This window comes from Onychomys torridus, chromosome 4 (genome assembly GCF_903995425.1).
Source record: "Onychomys torridus chromosome 4, mOncTor1.1, whole genome shotgun sequence".
Classification (NCBI taxonomy): Eukaryota; Metazoa; Chordata; class Mammalia; order Rodentia; family Cricetidae; genus Onychomys; species Onychomys torridus.
This window is the reverse complement of record NC_050446.1, coordinates 96,985,159-97,007,439: the sequence shown is the minus strand read 5'-3', so window position 1 is coordinate 97,007,439 and position 22,281 is coordinate 96,985,159. Positions and strand designations below refer to the sequence as shown.

At 41.1% G+C, this 22,281-nt stretch overlaps 1 protein-coding gene across 1 annotated transcript; it reads left to right on the top strand.

Moving 5' to 3' along the window:
* Window positions 1–834: 834 nt before the first annotated feature.
* On the top strand, window positions 835–20,393 carry Slc30a4 (solute carrier family 30 member 4). The gene is made up of 7 exons (XM_036184935.1): window positions 835–1,604; window positions 8,293–8,439; window positions 14,288–14,441; window positions 15,725–15,935; window positions 16,542–16,647; window positions 17,479–17,613; window positions 18,274–20,393. The coding sequence occupies exons 1-7, from the start codon at window positions 1,211–1,213 to the stop codon at window positions 18,426–18,428; spliced, it is 1,302 nt and encodes a 433-aa protein (XP_036040828.1). The 5' UTR covers window positions 835–1,210; the 3' UTR covers window positions 18,429–20,393.
* The last annotated feature ends 1,888 nt before the right edge of the window (window positions 20,394–22,281 follow it).

Sequence of the window (22,281 nt, the reverse complement as noted above, 5' to 3'; positions counted from 1 at the left end):
GAATTCTAGGTAGTAGTCTTCCCTTCCTGATTTAGGGAACAGAAAGTGTCTAATTCAGGTTCCCTAACTTGCTGTCATGATTGCAGTCTTTGTAAACACCGGGAAACTGGGAGCTTGCAGGACACCACCGGCTCTGGCTCGAGACGTTGCTCAGTAGGTAGAGCACTTGCCTAAGGTGCATGAGGCCCTGGATTCGATCCCAGGAATCTCAAAGGGGGGTGGGGGGAGGAGTAGAACCCAGGATACACTTTAAAATGAATTTTTCTGACTGTGGTCTTTAATCTTGTGTCTTGAGGACATTTGAGAATGCGATGAAAGATAAGGAAAATAAGCTCACAACCATTGTGCTCAAGGAGCGTAGTAGTAGCACACAGCGAACAACACAGAGGGAAGACACATGTTTGCTGAGAAAGAGTAAACATAAGGCAAGCCGTAGAACTACTGACCGTCATAACCTTGTCCCAGCCATTTGGCCAAGCTAAGCAGCCAAGTTTGCCCATTTTGGCAAAAGAAAAGCTACCAAGATCCCCACTTAGTAAGAGAGCACTAAGTGACGTTTCCCACCGGGTCATCCATAACCAAGATCGGACCCGAGATTCCCAAGACCCACCTCCAGCGGAGGGAATTTCCCAGCAGTGACACCTAGCCCGGGAGGGGACCTTTCCCCGGCACACCCCAGGGCTCGGCGCGCACGGGACTGCGGCGGCCAAGGGGCGGGGCGGGGGGCGACGCGCGGCCACGCCCCCGAGCTGCGCGCCCCCGAGCGGCGCGGCCTGCGTGTCCGCGGCGACCCCTCCCTCGCGCCTCCCGGGCAGGCGGGCAGGCGGGCGGGCGGGCGCACGCGCCGCCTCGCGCAGGGGCCGGAGGAGGCCGGGCCTGTCAGACCCCGCGCGGGGCCGGCCTCCGAGCGAGCGGCGCGGGGCGGGCGCAGCAGCTGGCGCTCGGCCTCGATCCCTGGCCCCGGGACGCAGCAGCAGCAGCAGCAGCGCGAGCCGCCCGGGCACGGGGATGCGCAGTGGTGGCGGCGGCGGCGGCGGCGGCCCGCGGGTAGCTGAGCGCCGCGGGGTCCTGAGCCGCCCCGGAGCTGGCGCGCGGTCGGGGCGCAGCGATCGTAGCGGGTCTGGTTCTCCTCACCATGGGCAGGGACACGAGTCGCTGCCCTGAGGAGCCCGAGCGCCGGTGAAGGCGGAGCCGCCCGCCCTGCGCGGCCATGGCCGGCCCCGGCGGCGCGTGGAAGCGCCTCAAATCCCTGCTGCGAAAGGACGACGCGCCGCTCTTCTTAAATGACACCAGCGCCTTTGACTTCTCCGACGAGGTGAGCGACGAGGGCCTCTCGCGCTTCAATAAACTTCGGGTCGTGGTGGCCGACGACGACTCGGAAGCCCCGGACAGGCCTGTGAACGGAGCGCACCCGGCCCTCCAGGCCGACGATGACTCCTTATTGGACCAGGACTTACCTTTGACCAACAGTCAGCTGAGTCTGAAGATGGACCCCTGTGACAGCTGCAGCAAACGGCGCGAGCTGCTGAAGCAGAGGAAGGTGAAGACCAGGCTGACCATCGCGGCCGTCCTGTACTTGCTTTTCATGATCGGAGAGCTTGTAGGTGAGTGCTGTCGCCGCCTGGCTTTCCCAGGGCTCGGTCGGGGCCAGGTAGCGACGCCTCAGCTGAGGTTGCAACTTTGTTTTCAGGAAGTGTGTTAGGTATGGAGAGACATTGGCAGGATGTGAAAAGGGCCACCGGATTCCGAAGTGCGGTTCCGTGAGCGTCCACAGACAGCTTGCACGGACGGCTGTCCTGTAACTCCTCCAGCAGTGTGCCATTTACTGTAGGGTTCGGGGTGTTCTCGTGGTTGTGGATCACGTAACTTCCCCCCATTTACAGATGCTGATAAGACACCAGGTTGATCTCGGAACAGCTATAATCATTCTAACCTGACTTAGAATCAGAATTTTATATTAAGGGACGTTGCTGAACACCAGTCTGTTTTCACACGTAGGGGGTTCTGAAGAGGTTAACTTATGAGGCCACCTTACTGGGGAATGGAAGAGCCATCTACAGTACTAGACTTTCCTTTCTCTCTACATTTGGCTTGTTTGGATCCTTTTATGTCATTCCTTTTGAGATTATAGCCAAGGGCTTTACAAAATTTAATTCCGTCAACTAACTTGAAGTTTATTATGATAAGGAGAATCTGTGTGAGCGAGAGGGCTCCTCCACAGCTGCGAGAGCTTGTTTTCTTTCTCGTTTAATTATTTCAGCTAATAATTTCTCACTCCAAGGTTCTCAGATCTTATTTTTACTGTCACGTTAGTTTATAGTACCCCCCCCCACACACACACACACCTTCATAACCAAGGTGGATTGGTTCCAGGAGTCCTCTCTGCAAACTTGAATCTCAGGATGCCTCATCCAAAGCTGCCTTATGTAAAGGTCCCTTACATAAAATGAGGCAGTTATTTGCATGTAACCTACATATACGGCCTTGTGTACTTTACGTCACTTGGAAATTACTTCGACTACAAAATAACAAACTAAATGCCATATAAGTAGTTGTTGTTCCCTATTGTTTAGAGGACAAGTCTGTGCAGGGAGAGTCCTGAGGCACTGTTGTTTTTCCAGATGTTTTTCATCCATGATTGATGGGATCCACAAATGCAGTACTTGCAAAGAGAGAGGACTAACAACTTCCTAGTGACAGATTCTGACAAATTTCACATGCTATATTCTAATGTCTTCAGTTATCACTCAGCCCACTCTACGAAATTCATGGCCCACTAGTAGGCCAGATGTGGCACATCACCCATCTTCCAGCTTTTTCAAAAATGTTTACTTAATTTTAATTACATGTATGCATGGGGAGGATGAGTGTGTGCAGGTGCCTAAAGGCAGAGGCATCAGATCACCTAGAGCTGAGTTACAGGTGGTTGTGAACTTCCTGATGTGGTGCTGGGAACCACCACAAGAGTGGCAAGGGCTCCTAACCACTGAGCTGTCTCTGCAGCCTCTCACCTCGCCTTTAAGATCCCTGCCTTTTCCCAGATCATCCCTTGGCTAGTGTGTCAGTCATGTCTCATTTCATTTCGAAAGACACCTCTGAAAGATTTGTTTTTGACTGTCTGGAATAAACCTGTCATTTTCCTGCTTTAACTCTATCTACATGCCTTTTTATTTGTTGACTGCCTAACACCTCCAACGGCGAATGATACAAATTAGACAATGAGCTTTTGTTGAATTTTTAATTGTATTTTTTAAATTCTTGGATTTTTTTTTTACTGTTGATAATGAATTTTAATCATTATACACACCCATTCTCTCTCATACCCTTCCCCTTTCCCACTGGCAACCTTCTTCCCAACAAGGCTCCCACTTTCATGCCTTTGGGTTTATGTGATGCACTCACTGACTTTAACTGGGGCTGTCGGTGAGCATTGAAGAAAAGTTCCTTCTGAAGCAGGGGCTACCGCTGTAGTCCCTCAGGGAGGTGAAACCCTGTAAACTCCTCTCTCCCAGGTGCAGTATTGACAGGTCCAATCGTGTTACAGTTCTTGCTAAGGAATCACGGTGGCACAGCTGTGCCACATACAGAAGACATCCTTTTGTGGCACATCTCCCCATCCTCCAGCTCCAAGCTAATTCCCGCCCCCTCTCCCACGTGCTCCCTGAGCCTCAGAGGAGGCGAGATAGATGCTCCATTTAGGGCTGAGCACTCTGAATTATTTTTTCTGTTAGAGAATTATAAATGTGTAAACTCTAAACTGCAGAGATGGTAAGCTGTGGTCAGAGCATGATCTCATGACTTCAGCAGACTAAGTCTCAGGGACTTTCTCAGACTCATGCAGCTAAAATACTCAGTGGTTTTTGAAGCTGCTATTGAGTATTTGAAGTTAGTCATGTTAATCATAATTTTCTCCCTTAAAATTAATTTAGATGTAATTTAACTTAAGTAAAAATTAGTATTTAATTGTCCTGACTTCTCATTCCCAGAGTCCCTTACTTGGTAAATACTTTGCAAAAGCCACAATAATTGTTTCCTTTCAAAATCCAAATATAGAATCTTTTGTTAATAATACAGAAATGATAGGAACCATGGTACTCAGAATGTTATCTAGACTTAGATCTAGTGGAGTGGTTATTAAAATGTGTCCAGAGAACCTGGAACTAAATCATCTTATGTAGGAAGTATGAGCCAATAAAAATCATTTAAAGGTTTGAGTGGAGACTTATTTTGAATCTAAGTTTGCCTCTGAAGACATTGGACTGGGTCCATTCTTTCCTGTCTTCCATTCAGCAGATCCTTCTGAGTACCTACATGTTAGTTTGCATGCATTGTCCTGCATGTTCTGGCTATCTAATGGAGAGCAAAACTGTTGTTATTATATTAAGTTCTTGACCTAATATAGGAGACAAACATTAAATGAATAGCCAAGTGATTAAATTATAAATTCAAATATTAAGTTCTACAAAGAGAAAATAGACATATTACCCAGTGGGATATAGTTTTTGCATGGGATAGGAGCATTTAAAACCAACAACAAAAAGGATATTAAGAATCACCCAAGCAAAGAAAACAGCATGTGCAGAGGTCCCCAGACTTTCAGTTCTTTTAAGAAACTGAAAGAGTAGTATGCCTGGAGTGTAGTGGGCAGAAAGGAAGGAACAGGAAGACCAGATAAACAAGTCCTGATAGACCACACCGAATGAGTGCAGTTTTTGTTCAAGTACAATGGGAAGCCAGTGAAGGGCTTTACGTAGGAGAGCAACTTTTTAAAAGTTCATCATGGATGTCCTGTGAAGAAAGGAATGTAAGTGCAGAGGTGGGAGCGGACTTAGATAGCTCCTGGCTAGAAACAAACCCAAGTGGATGCAGAGAAACGTACTGCTGGAGAGACAGACTCGAGGGAAGATGAACAGACTGACTGACTGGTCTGGACATGGGGTTGAGGAGAGCACAGGTCAGGAATGATCCTGAGCTGCTCACTCACCTGTTGGATACATGGGGAACATCATTTATGAAGTGGAAAGGGTGCAGAGCAAGGCTGGGGCATGGACTCAGAGGCTGTTGAAACGTGTTTATTTGCATGCTTATGCAGACAAGTGGAAATGTCTGGTGGGCTATTAAATATAAGCCTGTGCTTTAGAAGACAGCCCATCACAATAGACAATGTCCCTAGAACAGACAGGATCCCCTGAGAACCCATGTCTTAAGGAGCTTCAACTCTAGAAAGTCAAACAGAGGCAAACAGGTGTCCCAAAATCCAAGGAACTAAACTACAGTCCCTCCCTTACCATTGATGTCACGTTCTACAGTTTTAATTGATTACAATAGCTATATCCAAAATCATTAAATGAAAAATTCAAGAACTAAATAATCCATGTTTTCAGTTGTTCACTGTTGTAGGTATTAACATGGGATCTTGCAATCCTGCTCCATCCTGCCCTGGATGTGCATCATCCCTTTGTCTGAATGTACCCACATGTAGCTTTTATTACGGTGTATTGTTACAGCTATCCTGTTTTATTATTAGCTATTGTCTTAGTTTCTTACTGTGCCTAACAAATCATTTAAACTTTATCTTAGGTTCATATGTGTATGAGAAATACACGTACAGTATTTGGTACTAGCCGAGATTCCAGGTGTCCAGTGACCATCTTGGAATACATACCTCAGGATAGGGTGAGGAGGACTACTGTATTTCAAAGAGGAAACGAGAACTTCTTAGATGAAAACTAAGATAGCCTTTGGACTTGGTAACAGAAAAAGCAGTATTTTACATGTTTTTATTGCACCTAAAAACACATAAAGATATACACACTGACTTTTAGATAAGGAACTGGTATATTTAATTTTGCCCTGTCTCAAAGTATCTCTCCAACAGAATTAAAGAGATTTGGCTTGCTAGGGGAAGGGATGAATCCATACAGATGAGAAAAACTCAAAAGGAGAAAAATAGCAAAAATCTTGGAAACTGGAAAAGAAACAGAGTTAACTGTCTTATTATACTTAAGAAAGCCAACACGTCAGCTGAGGACTAACCCAGGTTACACTACAGTAGTGGTTCTCAAGCTTTGCTGTACATCAGAGTCATGAAGAGAACTCGTTAAAACCCCAAGTACTGATCCCCACCCTCAAAAGTTCTAATAAGAGAGGCTTTGGATAAGTCCAAAACATGTATGCATGTATGTATTTTGAGACAGTCTTGCTATTGTGTAGCCCTGGCTGGCCTGGAACTCACAATGTAAACCAGGCTGGCTTCACACTCATAACTATGCACCTGCCTCTACCTCCTGAATGCTGCTATTAAAGGTGTGCTTCACTATGCCTGGCCAGCATTTGCATTTTTGTTGGAACCCAGGGAATGCTGATGCTACCCCCACAGGACCCACATATAAGACTATTGCACTAAAGCATCCTAAGCAGGCCAGACTGGGCCATGCCAGGTGCCTCTATATATGTACAAAGAAAGCTAAAATGAGGAAAGCTAATGAAAAACCTGTTTTAAGAACCAGTTATAATCATATAATTAGTATACTCAGAGATAAGATCATGTATCTAGAAAAGAACAGGTTGTTCTACAAAAGAAATTCAGGGTAAAGAAAGAAAAAAAAAAACTGTTGAACAGTTAAAGCCTAAAAGGAACTTGAAAACAAACAAACACAAACTCATACTAAATGAGGGACAGGCACGGTTAGTGCTTGGGAGGCAGAGGCAAGCAGATCTCTGAGTTCAAGGCTACCTTGATCTACATAGTGAGTTCTAGACCATCCGGGGCTACATAGTGAGACTGTATCTCCAAAAAAGAAAAGAAAATGAGTCATTATTCTACTTTCCCAGAATAGAATAAAATTAATAATAGGAGACAAATGAAAAAGTATATGTGTTAATATACATACATACATACACTTGTGTGGTTGTCCCCCACTTATCCATGGGGATATATTCCAGAATTCCTAGTGAATGCCTGAAATCACATATTTCAAGCCCTAATTATATTGTCTTATGTTGCCATACCTGAATACTGCAGACTAAGTAATTTATAAAGTAGAAAAGTTTATTCAGCTTGTGTTTCTGAAGACTAGGAAATTCAAGATCTAGAGGCCACATTTGTTGAGGTCCTTTTCATAGTCTCAAAGCAGTATTGAGGGGTCACATGATAAAGAAGATGTTCCTTTTTTAGATCTCTTCTTCCTATAAAGCCACAGTCCTGTTGAATTGAGGCCCTCCCCTTAGGGTCTCATTTAACATTACCTCCCAATGGTCCGTTTAAATTTCTAACCTCGTAATACCTCATGAAGATGAAACATCAGCGTGAGATGTGGAGGAGACATTCAAGCTCTAACACACACACACACACACACACACACACACACACACACACACACTCATACTACTATTCCTATGCCATCGATTACAAAATATTTTCTAAATATCACTTTTTGTTCCTCTCTTCAGAGATTGTTGTCTGTATTCAGAATTATAAGCTAAGTTAGTTTTACCCTTTGGATTAAACTAGTATGCACTTTATTGAATTCTTCAATGTCATTCCATGTTCAGCCCTTCCTGAATAAAAGAAAACATGTTTTCCTGCTTTGTTGTGGTATTCAGATAATGTAGTTATTAACTCACTGTATTCATAGAATTAGTAAGTTGAGCAAAAATTTTCAGCCCTCTTTTGTTTTTACTGCCAATTTAATGGTTAACCGTATGAAGTAATTAACACTTTGGAGACCCTGTTGATAGAAATGTTTGGTTTTTTGTTTGTTCGTTTGTTTGGCCAGAAATTTGTGCAGTGGGCCCTCCATACCCACAAGTTGCATAGCCACAGCTGCCATATCCATAGTTTCAGCCACTCAGGGATGGAAAATATTTGAAAAAATAATATGTCTGTATAGATGTCTTCTTATAGTATAGTATATATAACTTGTCTTCTTATAGTATTTCCCTAAATAGTACAGTATAATAATTACATTGTATTAGATGGTATTGGTAACCTAGAAATAAAATAAACTATGTATAGGTTTATATGTAAGGCTGTATGCAAACACACCGTTTTATATAAGATACTTGAACACACAGATTTTGATACCCAAAGGGTATCAAAGGGTTTCTGGAGCCATCCCCATATAAATTGAAGGTTATGACATATATACTATTTTGCATGACATTTTAGAATACTTTAATTTAGCTATATCAGGATAGAAATTTAGCTCACAGTTATGTTTTGTAGGATGTTGTACATTTCAGGTTTGATTTGTTGACATTTTCAGTTAATCTTCCTTCCCTTTCTACCAGGTGGATACATTGCAAATAGCTTAGCAATTATGACAGATGCACTTCATATGCTGACTGACCTCAGTGCCATCATACTCACTTTGCTTGCTTTGTGGCTGTCCTCAAAGTCACCAACCAGAAGATTCACCTTTGGATTTCATCGCCTAGGTAGGTAACATAAATTTCTTTTGGCTTATAATACTTTAATGTAAAACTACAATGAACTATGACCCTAATTAGCTGAAATCTTTAAGGTGATAATAGTGGGTTTGAACAACGCAAATGAAAATAATGGTACTTATCCACAAAACTGTCTTCCATGGAACATCCTACTCAGGCCTTCCTAAATAGTACCAGAATTATGTGGTTACAATTACTCATGTCTCCCTGTGTCTGAAAATGCCACTGTAAGGAACCTTATTTCCACTTTATTGAACCTAGCAAAACCATCTGGGTAACTCTCTAATAAGCATTTGCTGCTTCTTTGTATTCTAAGAATTTCAACTGAAGCCATATTTTAAGCATTTTCATCATATGTACAAAATATGGTATGTGACTGACCTTATAATTCTGCAAATATTTTCATAATATTTAATTTGGAAGGGCTTAAATCTATATCATTACCTACATAGCTCTGATTCTTACTGTTGATGTGGTTTTAAACTTGTTACATATTCTGAAAATACAAAATAACTATGTGAACTGTTATATGAAGGGCCATATCAATAGATACTTGCATAGAACCCCAAAATTAAGAATTTCCTGGTTTGAAAAGCTCAGCACATGATAATGCACATTAAGGAATTGAGATTAAAAAATAAACATTAAGGAATTGAGATAAAAATGATGTTCTTTGGCTTTTTTGAATAAAGAACTAAACACTGGCTATTGCATTGAGATTCTACGTAAGGAGGCAGAAAATAGAACTAGAGTTATTAGAAATTAGCACTGTATTAAGAACCAAATCAAACTATCTGACAGTAGTAAATATCAACATGGTGTAATGTAGTTGTTTGTTTTTAACTCTTTACTCTTTGGGAGACCTGCCACCCAGCTCCCAAATAATCACACAGAGACTTATTTTTTTCTTATGAATGCCCAGCATTAGCTTGGTTTGTTTCTAGCCAGCTTTTCTTAAATTATCCCATCTACCTAAACTCTGGGCTTTTACCTTTCTCTATTTCTGTATGTCTTTTCTTTCCTTCTTATCCTGTATCTGGCTGGGTGGCTGGCCCCCAGCATCCTTCCCTTTTCCCTTTCCCACTCCTCCCTCTTCTCTTTTTCTCCTCCTGTCCCTCTCCTGCCTCACTCTTGGCCCTTCAGCTCTTTGTCAGACCATCAGGTGCTTTAGACAGGCACAGTAACACAGCTTCACAGAGTTAAAAGAATGCAACACACCGTTGCATCATTAAACAAATGTTCCACAGCATAAACAGATATAACACATCTTTAACTAATAGTCTACCACAGTTTAATTGTAGTTATCATTTTAGTTCTGTTGTGTAGATGTTCTCTACTCTTTGAGATCATATTTTCTGGAGCTGGAGAGATGTCTTTGTTAAGAGCACGTACTACTCTTTTTAAATTTTTTTTTAAATAAAGATATACTTTGATTTTTAGACTTATTTTTATTTTATATTTATGGGCGTTTTACCTGCATCAATGTCTGTGCACCATTTGCATGCCTGGTACTCAAGTGGCCAGAGAGGGCATCAGATCCCCTAGAACTGGATCTACAGCCTGTTGTGGACCACGATGTGGGTACTGGGAATTGAACCCAGGCCTGTGTTGTTGCCCCAGCCCTACATGTACTGCTCTTGAAGAAGATTTGGTTCCCAACTAACTGCTGCCTGTAACTTCAGCCCCAGTGATCAGCTGCCTTTGGTCTTAGCAGTCATCTGCTCTCATGTGTATACCCACGTACAGACAGACACACACGATTATGGTCTATTGAATATAGCCTTGGGGGGGAGCTTTTCCAGACAGGGTTTCTCTATGTAGTCCTGGATGTCTTGGAACTCAGAGATCCACCTGCCTCTGCCTCCTGAGTGCTGGATTAAAGGCGTGCACCACCACGACCCAGCTGATTATAGCCTTTTAATTGGTGTTTTCAAACACCCATGAGAGGCAGCAAAGAAACCAATAGCTTGGTTCAAATCCTGGCTGTCTCATTTCCTACAAATCTGACCTTAGTTACAAGTTCTGTAACATCTTTGTGCCTCCATTTTCTGTTTGTAAAGGATGTTAATAATAGTGCCTCCCACATAGAGTTATTAAGGGCAGTAAGTGCATCACTCTTTGAAAAGCACTCAGGACAGTGCCCAGCACTTAAAGGAGTCGTCATTCTTCATTTTATCAGCTTCATTTCTTCTCTGAAAAACAATTAAAATGAATTCAAGGCTTCTGTGTAGCAGGTATGCATGTATGCAGAAAAGCCAGTATAACTCTTTGGAATATCCAGTCTTGAAAATGTTTGCTAAATTTTTATTCTAATTTGTTAAGAATCCACATTGCGAGATAAAACAGAATTTGTGCTCTTAGCAGAAAAGAAATGCCGAGGGCCCGTGGAAAGGAGCAGGAGAGCTCGTGGCCCTCTCCTGGAGCTGTCACTAGTCTCTGACATCACTGCAGGGTTCTTTTCCTTTGTGTAAGGCTGTGGACCCTATGAAATCGTTCTGGGTTTTCTTGACAGTGAGCTACAGCAGCAGGTTTATGTGGGGAGAGGGAGGGAGGACCGAAGCCTTGTGTGTTGTTTTTAAATGTCTGGATTTATTTGATGTGGGCATGTCTCTTTACTCTGAGAACTAATAAAACTCAGGATTTAATGAAACCACGCTGGAAGAAATCTCAAATCCTCAGGAGGAAAAAGATTCTCTTACAAAGGGGCCATTCTGACAGCTGCCCCCATCTCCATGCTTCCTTTCTACCTCTCTGAATTACCTTAGTAATTGTCTTTGTTTATATGGCATTTCTTCCAGATCTTCAGGGACTGCACTGGTAGAAAGACTGTAATAAGCAGAGTTGTTTGTGTGTGGGGTAGGGAGCAGTGTATGATGTGATGTGTCTGTGGCTTCACTCCTCAGCCAGTGTCAATGATGATAGGACAGGTATTGTTCAAAATGTTTGCTGAGCAGAGATCATGGTCAGAGCCAGCTAGTTGTGTCTTGGGCAGCATTTGGCTACAGATATATGCTATATAGTTATGTAGATAGTGTTATGTAGATAGTATATGTATAATAGCTTCCCTTCATATGCAAGGAGCATACTCCAAGACTCCAAGTGAACACCTGAGGCCATGAATATTATTGAACACTATGTGTGTACACTTTCTCTTACACATGCATAACTCTTATGATAAAGGGCTCTGTGTGTGTGTGTGTGTGTGTGTGTGTGTGTGTGTGTGTGTAGTATATATGTGGTTGATGTGCACATGTGTAGAGAATTGCATGAGTACACACGGAGGACAAAGATGTCCTGCTCTGTCACTCTCCACCTGCTCCCTTGAGATAAGTGTCTTCACTGAACCTAGAGCTAGATTGGTCACCAGGAAACCCTGGTGATCTTCCAGCCTGCCCCTGCAGTGATGAGCTTACAAGTATACCCAAGACCATGTTTCGTTTTTTCCTCAGGTTCTTGGGATTTGAACACAGGTCCCCAAGTTTGCTGAGCAAGTGCTCTTACATGCTGAGTCATCTCCCCAGTTAGATAAGGTTTAATCTGTAACTAATTCTGTATAGTTTGTTGCTTTATCCCCTGATGCTAGAGGATCAGAAAGCATTCATTAAAAATTTCCTTCATACAAGCATCCCCCAAAAAAGCCCTTCTACCTAGTTGTGATTCATTCTTTACAGCTTCCCCTTACTCACAACAAAATCCATGCCTTTTATTATTCACATCTTATTGCAAATTTAATCATGTCACATGAACTCTTCTTACATAAAAGAATTAAGTTCTAGAACTTGCTAGAAATGGGAGTTTAACTTGAGGCATAAGGAAGATATGAACGAAATGGTCAACATTGGATAACCATAAGTCAGCCTGACCATAGCTGGCACTGTAGATGTGATGTGGGGAATGATAAACTTATTGTAAGCTGTGTGACCAGAGACCAACCCAAAACAAGAATGAGACATCTGGAGTGGACATGGATGACTGAACTCTTCCTTTTCTCTGGGAGGCAAACTTAACCTGTTGTTTTTTGTGTCTTAGTTAGGGTTTCTATTGCTGTGAAGAGACACCATGACCATGGAGACTCTTAGAAAATCATTTAATTGGGTGGCTCACATTTTCAGAGGTTTAGTCCATTATCATCATGGTGCAACATGGTGGTGCAGGCAGACATGGTGCTGGAGAAGGAGCTGAGTGTTCCATATCTTGACTTGCAGACATCAAGAAGTGGTTTGAGACACTGGATGTGGCTTGAGCATATTTGAGACCTCAAAGCCTGCCTGCCTCCACAGTGACACATTTCCTCCAACAAAGCCACACCCCCTAATAGTGCCACTCCCTGTGGGGCCATTTTCTTTCAAAACACTACAGTTTGCATTCTGTCACCTTAAGTAAAAAGAGATTTTTAAGCAATAATTATCACTATTCCTGGAATTTCTCCAAACCTTTATTTATCCATAGTAAAATAGCTCTTTTGTTTAATCATAATAATCAATCATATTACTTGATTAGCATTCTAAGCCATTTAGTTTAATCTGTGTCTTATGCTTCTTAATTATAAATCATCAGGTTTTCTTTAGTATAAATTTAATATTTGTGGTAAAAACAATTTTAATTTCAAACATTACCAAAAAAATAAAAATAAAATGAAAAAATCCCCTAAGCCCCTGGTTCATTCCACTTCCCAGATACATGCTTTCTTCTCTTCCTGTCTTGTAATCATTCATTTGCCTAATTTTGTTTTCCTTGTTATCCTCTTTTCTTTTAAAGTAGGTGTCTGGTATCCTCACTGTGTATAATACTTAACCCTTTAAGTTCCTGTTGCATGTACATTTAACATGTCTTCAGATATGTGTTACAGTACAAAGCCCTCTAGATGTGTTTGTGCACATGTACTTTTTACTAGTAAAATTGCTAGATCAAGAAATATATGCATTTTATATTTTGATTAGTTTTACTAATTGGCTCTCAAAAAAAAGTTCAACCATTTAATATTTCTGTTAGTATCCCTGCTAACTTTAGAAATTATCAGTCTTAAACTTTTTTGGCAATTTAACAAGGATATAAGAATTTTGAGGGGCTAGAGGTTAAGAGCACTGGCTGCTCTTCCAGAGAACCCAGGCACCCACATGGCAGCTCACAGCCATCTGTAACTCCAATCACAGGATCCCATATCCCTTTGGGCTTCAAGCATGCACATGGTACACAGACATCCATGCAAGCAAAACACCCATTAAAATACAATTTTCTTTATTACATTTGTTATTGAAAATGTGTCCATTTCTTTCTGTGACAAATTACTCTTTATTTCCTTACCTCTTTTTAGAAATCATTTTTCTTATAGGGTATTTGTTTTGTTGTGCTGTTAAGACCAGCTCTCCTATACCCCAGTCTGGCCTCAAACTCAGTATGTAGCTGGGGAAGATGACCTTGAATTTCCGATCCATTTAACCTTACCTCCTGAGTGGTGGGATTACAGATGCACCACCAGACCTGAATTAAGCTAGAGATCAACCCAGAGCTTCCTGTTGTTACACTTTTACGTGTACTTGTTTTGTTAGAAAAGCAGTCTGTGGTCATGTTTCCATTTTTTACTTTATCAGTTTTACCTCGTGAATAGCCTGTAAATATACTGAATTTGAGGTATGAATAGAGGATGGGGATGAATTAGTTAAGGGTCTAGATAATTCAATCTGTGAAATACATAAAAAATGTTGTATGACAAAAATAACATAGTGCATTTACCTCCTTCGAGGAAAGAAAATGTGAGTAAAATGTGAACAGTGTTTAGTTAGTATGAAGTACAGTGGCCGTGCTGAAGATCCGTGTGTTCTCCTCTTCCCTCTAGAGGTCTTGTCGGCTATGATCAGTGTGATGTTGGTGTATGTACTTATGGGATTCCTCTTATATGAAGCTGTGCAGAGAACAATCCACATGAGCTATGAAATAAATGGTGACATCATGCTCATCACCGCAGCTGTTGGAGTTGCAGTTAATGTAATGTAAGCCCAATGTTTTCTTCACATACTATGAGCTAAAAGACCACTGCACGTGTATATATTCAGACCATTAAACATTTTCATACTTAAAAATACAGTACATAAATTTTACTTAAAAATATAATAAAATGGAGCATTATAAACTCATTAACTTGCCCACATGTTGAACACTAAGGAATTCAAGTATGTTGTTTAATATTTAATAATTTTACATTAACTGTATTTTAAGGGTTTTTTTTCACATTTATTTATTTGTGTGAGGGACATGCACATGCTCTTGTGAACACATGGAGGTCAGAGGACACCTGACAGGAGTCATTTCTCTCTTGATTATGTGGGTTCCAGGAGTCAGACTCAGGCTGTCAGACTTAGCAGCAAGCACCTTTACCTGCTGAGCTCTATCACCAGTCTCTTAGCTAGTTTTTGAAATCATTCTTTCCTCCTCAAATCTACTGAAATATGGTGTCAACCTAACCATTTAGAGCAGATGTTAGCAGACTTTCTTTAAAGAATAGACGAGGGTTATGGGTGAAGCTTAGTGATAGAACATTCCCTAGCGTGCTTGAGGCCTTGGGTTGATTCCTGCACTTCTAAAACAACAAAAATGCTAGTGAGTGAGTCTCTTGGAGTTTTCGTGTGAAGCAATGGAACCCTAATGTTAACAAAAACAGCCATATTCACTGTGTGAACAAATATGTATGCCTGTACTAAAACTTCATCTTAAAAAAAAATAGCCAGATCTGGTCTAGTGGCCAATAGCTTCTATTGAAATTAGAATAAAAGTCACCTTTAAAATGAAGCCCTGTGTAGCCCTCCTGTTTTCCTCTAAGCACTTCTTACTTCCTTATTTTGGCTACAATGTCATCCTTCTTCAAATGCATTGAGCACATTTCATTTTAAGCCTTTGCCTGCTGTTCTTCCTAGAATACTCACCCACCATCTGCTCTTGACTTCTGTAAGTCTTTGCTCCTCACATGGAGTCTGAGAAAGCTCTTCTGTGCCCACCCCACCCACCTACGCCATCACCCCACTTCTCATCTTCATGCTTCTACAAAGCTGTATACATTTCCAAGGCATTTCACATTAACTGGCTGTGTGTTTGCTTACACTTCTGATGTCCCATCCAGATCATAAGCTTCATGCACCTAAAACTATAGTTGCTGTGTAACAGTTGCTTTCGTCCTTATTAAATGACTGTTCTTCATTGCTCCATTACTGTCTGAGTAGTAATAACTGTTTTCTCAGTAGTTTTAGAGAAATAATGTGTTTTCTTTCATTTTGAACAGAATGGGGTTTCTGTTGAACCAGTCCGGTCACCACCATTCCCACGCCCACGCCCACGCCCACGCCCTGGCTTCAAATTCTCCAAGCATGGTGTCTAGTGGACACAGTCATGGGCAGGACAGCCTGGCAGTGAGAGCTGCATTTGTCCATGCCCTGGGGGATTTGGTCCAGAGTGTTGGTGTGCTTATAGCTGCATACATCATACGGTTCAAGGTAAAATAATGCACTTCCTACTTCAAAAGTATTTAATGATTATTTAAAAAGCTAGTTGTCTTTTATCAATGTACTGGACACTAATGCCTTTCTATTCATTTTTCACTGACGTAATGGGTATAGTTACTTATTATCAGTAAGCACAATGTTGTCACCTTACCAGCTGATTTATCTGTAGTGGCTTTGGTAATACCTTCACTGTAAAACTCAGTGTTAAGCCTTGTCTCAGAACTACTGGGTGGTAGGCTGTGTGCTCTGGCCCTCATCTTCGCAGCAACTCTGAATTTTAATTCAGTCCCCTTCATGAGTATTTTAATCCAGATTGCTGTTACAGTTCTTTCCAGGTTCAGTGTCTTATGCTTCTGAGTAAAGGATTCAGAGAAGGCACAGAGGAGAATAGACGTAATGATCACACTTCCAGAAAAGACACACGAGGAAGTCATTTGAACAGTCTTAAGAGAGATGATGTTTCTTGTTATAGTATCCGAGTTTTAAAAGTGGTTTCCAATCCTGTTAGAGCAGGGATGTGCACCTTGCTTGCTTTATAGTGTGCTTTAATGTCACTGTCTGTTTAGTCACACAACTTTTCATTGGTTTGCCTTTTAGCCAGAATACAAGATTGCTGATCCCATCTGTACATACATATTTTCATTACTTGTGGCTTTCACAACATTTCGAATCATATGGGACACAGTAGTGATAATACTGGAAGGTAAGCGCTCATTAATGCCCCACTGTGGATTTAGCCCTCCCTAGTGGAGATCAAGTCACAGGATTGCTCTGGACAGGAGCCATGTCTTTCCTTTTCCTGATACTCTCTTGTACATAGCACACAAGAAGCAGTGCCATCTGTGGGTCATGCACTTGACCCTTACAGTAGTTAAAGCAGACAATTGAGTGATTTGACATTTACAAAAAAGAAAATGTTTGACGGTCAGTGTCATGCCACTAATAAACTGTAGTTAGGATAAGAGTGCACCTTTTGATTCTTAATGCAGTTGTGGTTTATTGAATTCCTTCATCTCATTTGATTTGTGACTTTGTTGTATTTTGGACATCCTTGTCTTACTGAAAGCATGTCTAGGCATGAAAACAAAAGTTCTCAGCAATAATCATTATCAAATGTTTCTAAGCTGGGCATAGTGGCACATGCCTGTAATCCCAGCACTCACAACCCAGAGGAAAGTTGATCTCTGTGAGTTCAAGGTCAACCTTATCTACATAGGGGGAAATCCAGGACAGACAGAGGGATACATAGTGAAACCATGTTGAAAAAAGTCCTTATATCCTAACCTATTAAAGTTAAGCCAATGTTCCATCTTTACTGCCACTCCATTTTAGTGAGGAGTAAAGTGTGTTAAAGTATGTGCTCACGTATATTTCCTATGTTTTTATAGAATGGCTATAATTATATTAAAGTACAGATATAGCTTGACCAATCCATAGAAACTGAATTTGGCAAAAACAATTTGTTTTCTTTAAATGTAATATAAAACTTTTCCTACCAAAGTAAACTTACAAATTATGTGTTCCAAACTAATAGGTGTACCAAGCCATTTGAATGTAGATTATATCAAAGAGTCATTGATGAAAATAGAAGATGTATATTCTGTGGAAGATTTGAAAATCTGGTCTCTCACTTCGGGAAAATCCACTGCCATAGTTCACATGCAGCTAAGTATGTTGCTGATGGGGTTCACAGGGGTCTGATTTTGGGGCCAACATCTGAGTTGTTATCATATGTATGAAGACTTCTCTGATAAAAAGACTTAAGGGAGGGATGAGGCTCTTCAAAGATAAATTGTAGGTCCAGAGGATAACAGGGCTGGGAAGATAGCTCAGTGTAGAGCATTTTCCCTACCATGGATGAGGTCCCATGCTCAATTCCCAGAATGCCAAATAAACAAATAATAACATTTAATTTTTTGTACTTCTTTGAGAAGAGATATTACAAATTGATATTACCTGCATTTTAAAGACATTATATACTTCTGCTGTACTGTCTTGGATAATAAAAACAAGACTCTTATTTAAATCATTTCAGAGATCTATGGCTTTTTAAAATCAAAATAATACATGCATTTGATTCTTTCTTAAGGAGCCTAAGGTCCTTAAACAAGAGGCTTGTATCCAGCATTCTCTCTCCTGAGTGTGGAAAGACTGAGGTCATGAGAAGCCGTTCTGGGCTTAGGAACCACCTTCTACAGAAGAAGGGCTTAGCGAGGGGGGTCAGACTGATGAGCATGTGATCGCAGTGTACTGTCGGTTCTTTCTGTATCTCGTTTACTAATGTGTAGCAGTGTACAATAGATAATGCGATATTTTCTTGATATTGCAGTTCCTGGAAGTTCATCTAAATGGGAAGAAGTGCAGTCCAAAGCTAAGCATTTATTACTGAACACATTTGGCATGTATAAATGCACTATTCAGCTCCAAAGTTACAGACAAGAAGTGAACAGAACTTGTGCAAATTGTCAGAGTTCCAGTACCTGAGTCTGTGTCCTTGGGGTCGACAGCCTTATTTATCCTGCAGTCACAGACTTGAGAGCAATAAATGCAAACCTAATGGAGTCCCTGACAGCTGTGTCCATGTCAAGTACCGGTCTCTCAAAAACAGTCACTTGGGTCTGACTGATAATTGCATGATTTTCAGATGAAGTTTCCAAAGTACTGTTTACAGAGTGAGATGTAACTCTGCAGATACCTCATAGAAGACAATCCAAGACCATGCTTCACTAATCTGACAGAATACACAAGACATACAGGAAGACTCAGAATTCAGTATTTGCATCTAAAACTACTTTTTACAGGCCTTTTATATGAAGTCAGTGCTAGCAAACTCAGTGTTGAATTATTTGGGATTTTTGTCTCTGTGTAACCTTGGCATCTAGTTTCTGGAATTGTGTTCTGTTTTTATAAAAATCAGCCCTCAACAGATTTCAGAAAGTAATAATATCCAGAAAATGGAATAAGCATGTATTCCTAAGTATTTCAGAACTGTTTTATTTCACAGACAACTCTTAATATTATTATTAGAGTCATACTTTATAGGCAAATTTTCCAGATGTTACTGGGTTTTGAATCTCAATGTTTTGATTATTTGTAATCTTATCAGAAATAATGTCACTGTCATTAAATTGTTTAGGAAATTGTTACTAGAACTCTGAATGGCAGAGATTAGATTTAACCTCAGTTACCTTGCCATGTGGTGGTCTAAAACAGAGGAGCAAGCAGTGGGGTGTGAGGTTTGGATTTCTGTCCTCCCTGAAGATCACTTCTGTGCTTTCTGTAGAGTTGTCTCAGGACAGTAGGAGACAAAAGCTTCAGCAGTTCTCCACGTCCTTTGAAGAAGTGCCAACAGTTGTTAGTCATCATTTGCTTAGTACCCTGTTCTCATGTGTACACCATGATCCCTATGCATCTTTCAGTAACTAGAGAGCACCTGAGTTTATTAATGCCTGCCATGCAGAGTACCCTGCTACTCCAGAGAGAATTCCTGTTTATGGTACAGGTTGGGGGGGTTCTCCATGCATTACAGAAACCCCCAAGTACAATATTGAAGTTTTGCAATAATGCTATGGCAGAAAGATAGAGAGGGATTGGCAGAGAAAACGCTTTGAGAAAACAAAGGATAAAAGGTTTTGGTTTTTTTAACCATGTATGTGCACAGAAGAACCGAAGTAAGGATGGACATCCAAGCTATGTCAGGGGAGCGGCATAAATATTTCCAAGCCTAAGGGAACATATTGGCAGGAATTTGTTGAAGAGGCGGTCATGGACATTCATCTTTCGTTTCCAGCAGTTGTTTGGAGATGATCTCTTTTCAGCGTGGACCCTCTATATGGCTCTTTAGTTGTTTGGAGATGATCTCTTTTCAGCATGGACCCTCTATATGGCTCTTGGCTCCTCAGAGGATCAGAGTGGGGTGACAATGTCCCTGCGTTGTGAATTGAAATCCTAGAAACCAAATGATGTGTGAATGAAGGGAGGGGAGGTGTTATCTTCTTACTACAGACTTTCCCTGTGTGTAAAGCTAAAATAAGGAAATCCAGATTTACCCATAAGGTTGTTGGGTAATCAAAAAACAGCTCATGTTACCTAATAAAACCCAGTAGTATTTGTTGAATTCAAAGTTTGCTTTGGAAAAAAAGAATTAAATTTACTTTGTTGACTTATTATTGTGAGTCCATTTAAAATTATAAATCTGAATTTCAGAATTTTTGGAATATAAACTAAATACAACAGTGATAACCATATGAGTAAGTGACAGGCATTTAAGTGGCTGCCTGGGCATTTGTGGCCTTTAGGTATCTAGGAAAGAAAGGGAAAAATGTACATTTTATACTTAACACTTTCCCATGTCAGTTGAGTTTATTTCTTCTAAGCATCCTTTATCACAATGTGGGCATATTTAGATTTTCTTTTTTCTTTTCTTTTCTTTTGTTGTTGTTGTTGTTTTGTTTTTTTGTTTTTCGAGACAGGGTTTCTCTCTGTAGCTTTGAGCCTTTCCTGGAACTCACTCTATAGTCCATATCTAGATTTTCATATTGACTTATTCCTTAAGTTATTTGATAAAACAGCCTAAAAAATCAATTTGAATATTGAAAAGAGGTTTATAAAATACAGAAACACTGAAAACTTTTGCAACTCCTAACTATCATAGTCTGCTTAAAGTGGAGTGTGCCTGCGGTTTCTGTACTTCATTCTGCAGCAAGAGCTGGACTGTCCTTTACTAGATCCACAAGACGGAGAGCTGATAGACTTGACTTGCACTGGTCAGAACCTGCAGAGGAGGACACTGGCTCAGCAGTTGCTCCAGGGACCACACAGCTATGGGGTTTGCTCTGTCCGTCACCTGGTGAGCCCAGTGTGCAGTGGCGCAGCTCCTCAGCTGCGCTGGCTGAGCTCCTTGCTCTGTGAAAAGCAGGGTCTGAATGGGGGAGCTGCAGTGCTAGTTTTGCACTGGGAAACATCACAACATAAAAACTTGGCACTGCTCCACTGCAGTCTATTTTAACCAATGTTTGCAGGTAACCAGTTACTGTAGAAATTAACCTGTGTTTCACAACTCTGGCCCACTGCAGTCTTTTGTTTTAGGAAGACTTTATCTGACTAATGATCTTGCTGCCTTAACAAGCGTGACAAGAATGCAGTGAATAAAATATAGTCAGACCCAAAGCTATTGTAATTCTTACATACAGCTGTGGTACAGGTCTTGATGTGATCAGAGATCTTCACAGCTCCCATTGGCATTGTTTGCCAGGTCACTGGATTTCCTAGTTTATTGTGTTCCTTTGCAGTTTGGGATAGGGGTTTTGTTTCTTCTCTCTGAAATGTTTCCTGATTATATCAGTGTCCTGTTTCTTAAGCCCAGGTGGCCCACCTGACAGTATTTGTCTTTAGGCAATCCTTCCCAGAGTGGACACAGTCAAGATCAGATAGATACACAGCTTCTCTCTCATTTTTCAGAGAGAACTTTCAGGCAATACTTAGAAATATCTTTCCAGGTGAGAAAGGTTTTTAAAACAGCAGATCGGCCCCTGCCCAGGTTTCTGCACACTGAACTTAGTAGAGCATATGTGACAGAAATAGACTGAGCAACCACCGCGAAGGGATTTGGTTTCTCAAGATACCCGTCAGCCCTGTTGGAGATTTTGATCCTGAAGTACGTACTTCAGCTACATTTGGCTTTATGTATTTGTGATCATTGGTTCATCATCATAAGATGCTCTTACAGAATCTGAACCCACTTGAAATACAGTTATAGGCATTTTTGCTGTTGACTACCTTGTATGTAGTTACAGAATGTGTCCCTGCGTACAAGATCAGTTCATCCGGTTCAGTTCATCTGTGGACCATAAACAAACAGTAACATCTCACGAGATGCTGTCTGACTTCTGAGTGGTTGGCCAAACATCTCTGTAGCCAGAGCATCATTTGCAAACTGTAACTCCAACTCCAGGGCTGTCTGGTGGATCCTGCAGGCCAGGGTTTCAGATTATGTTTTACAGTTAGATATGTTGTTTGTGGTTTAGTGGGAGCACGCAAACTGGAAAGAAGAAATTGTGGGAAATCCTCAGTATATATCTCCATTTAGGCAAGCCAGTCATTGAGTTCTTGGTTACAAAAGGTCTTTTGGGAACCAATAGTCACTTTCTGATTTCTGTTAAGATTGGTAAATGTTTTTGGAGACTTTGACAGCTAAATCCATGATTGTTGGTTTAAATAGTGCCATCAAGAATATCCTGAAATAAATGCAGCACAAAGCTGAAATGTGCCAGTATGTCCCTTTTCTACCTGGAAGATACCTTGTATTTGGAAAGTATCTGCCTCTCTAAATAAATAT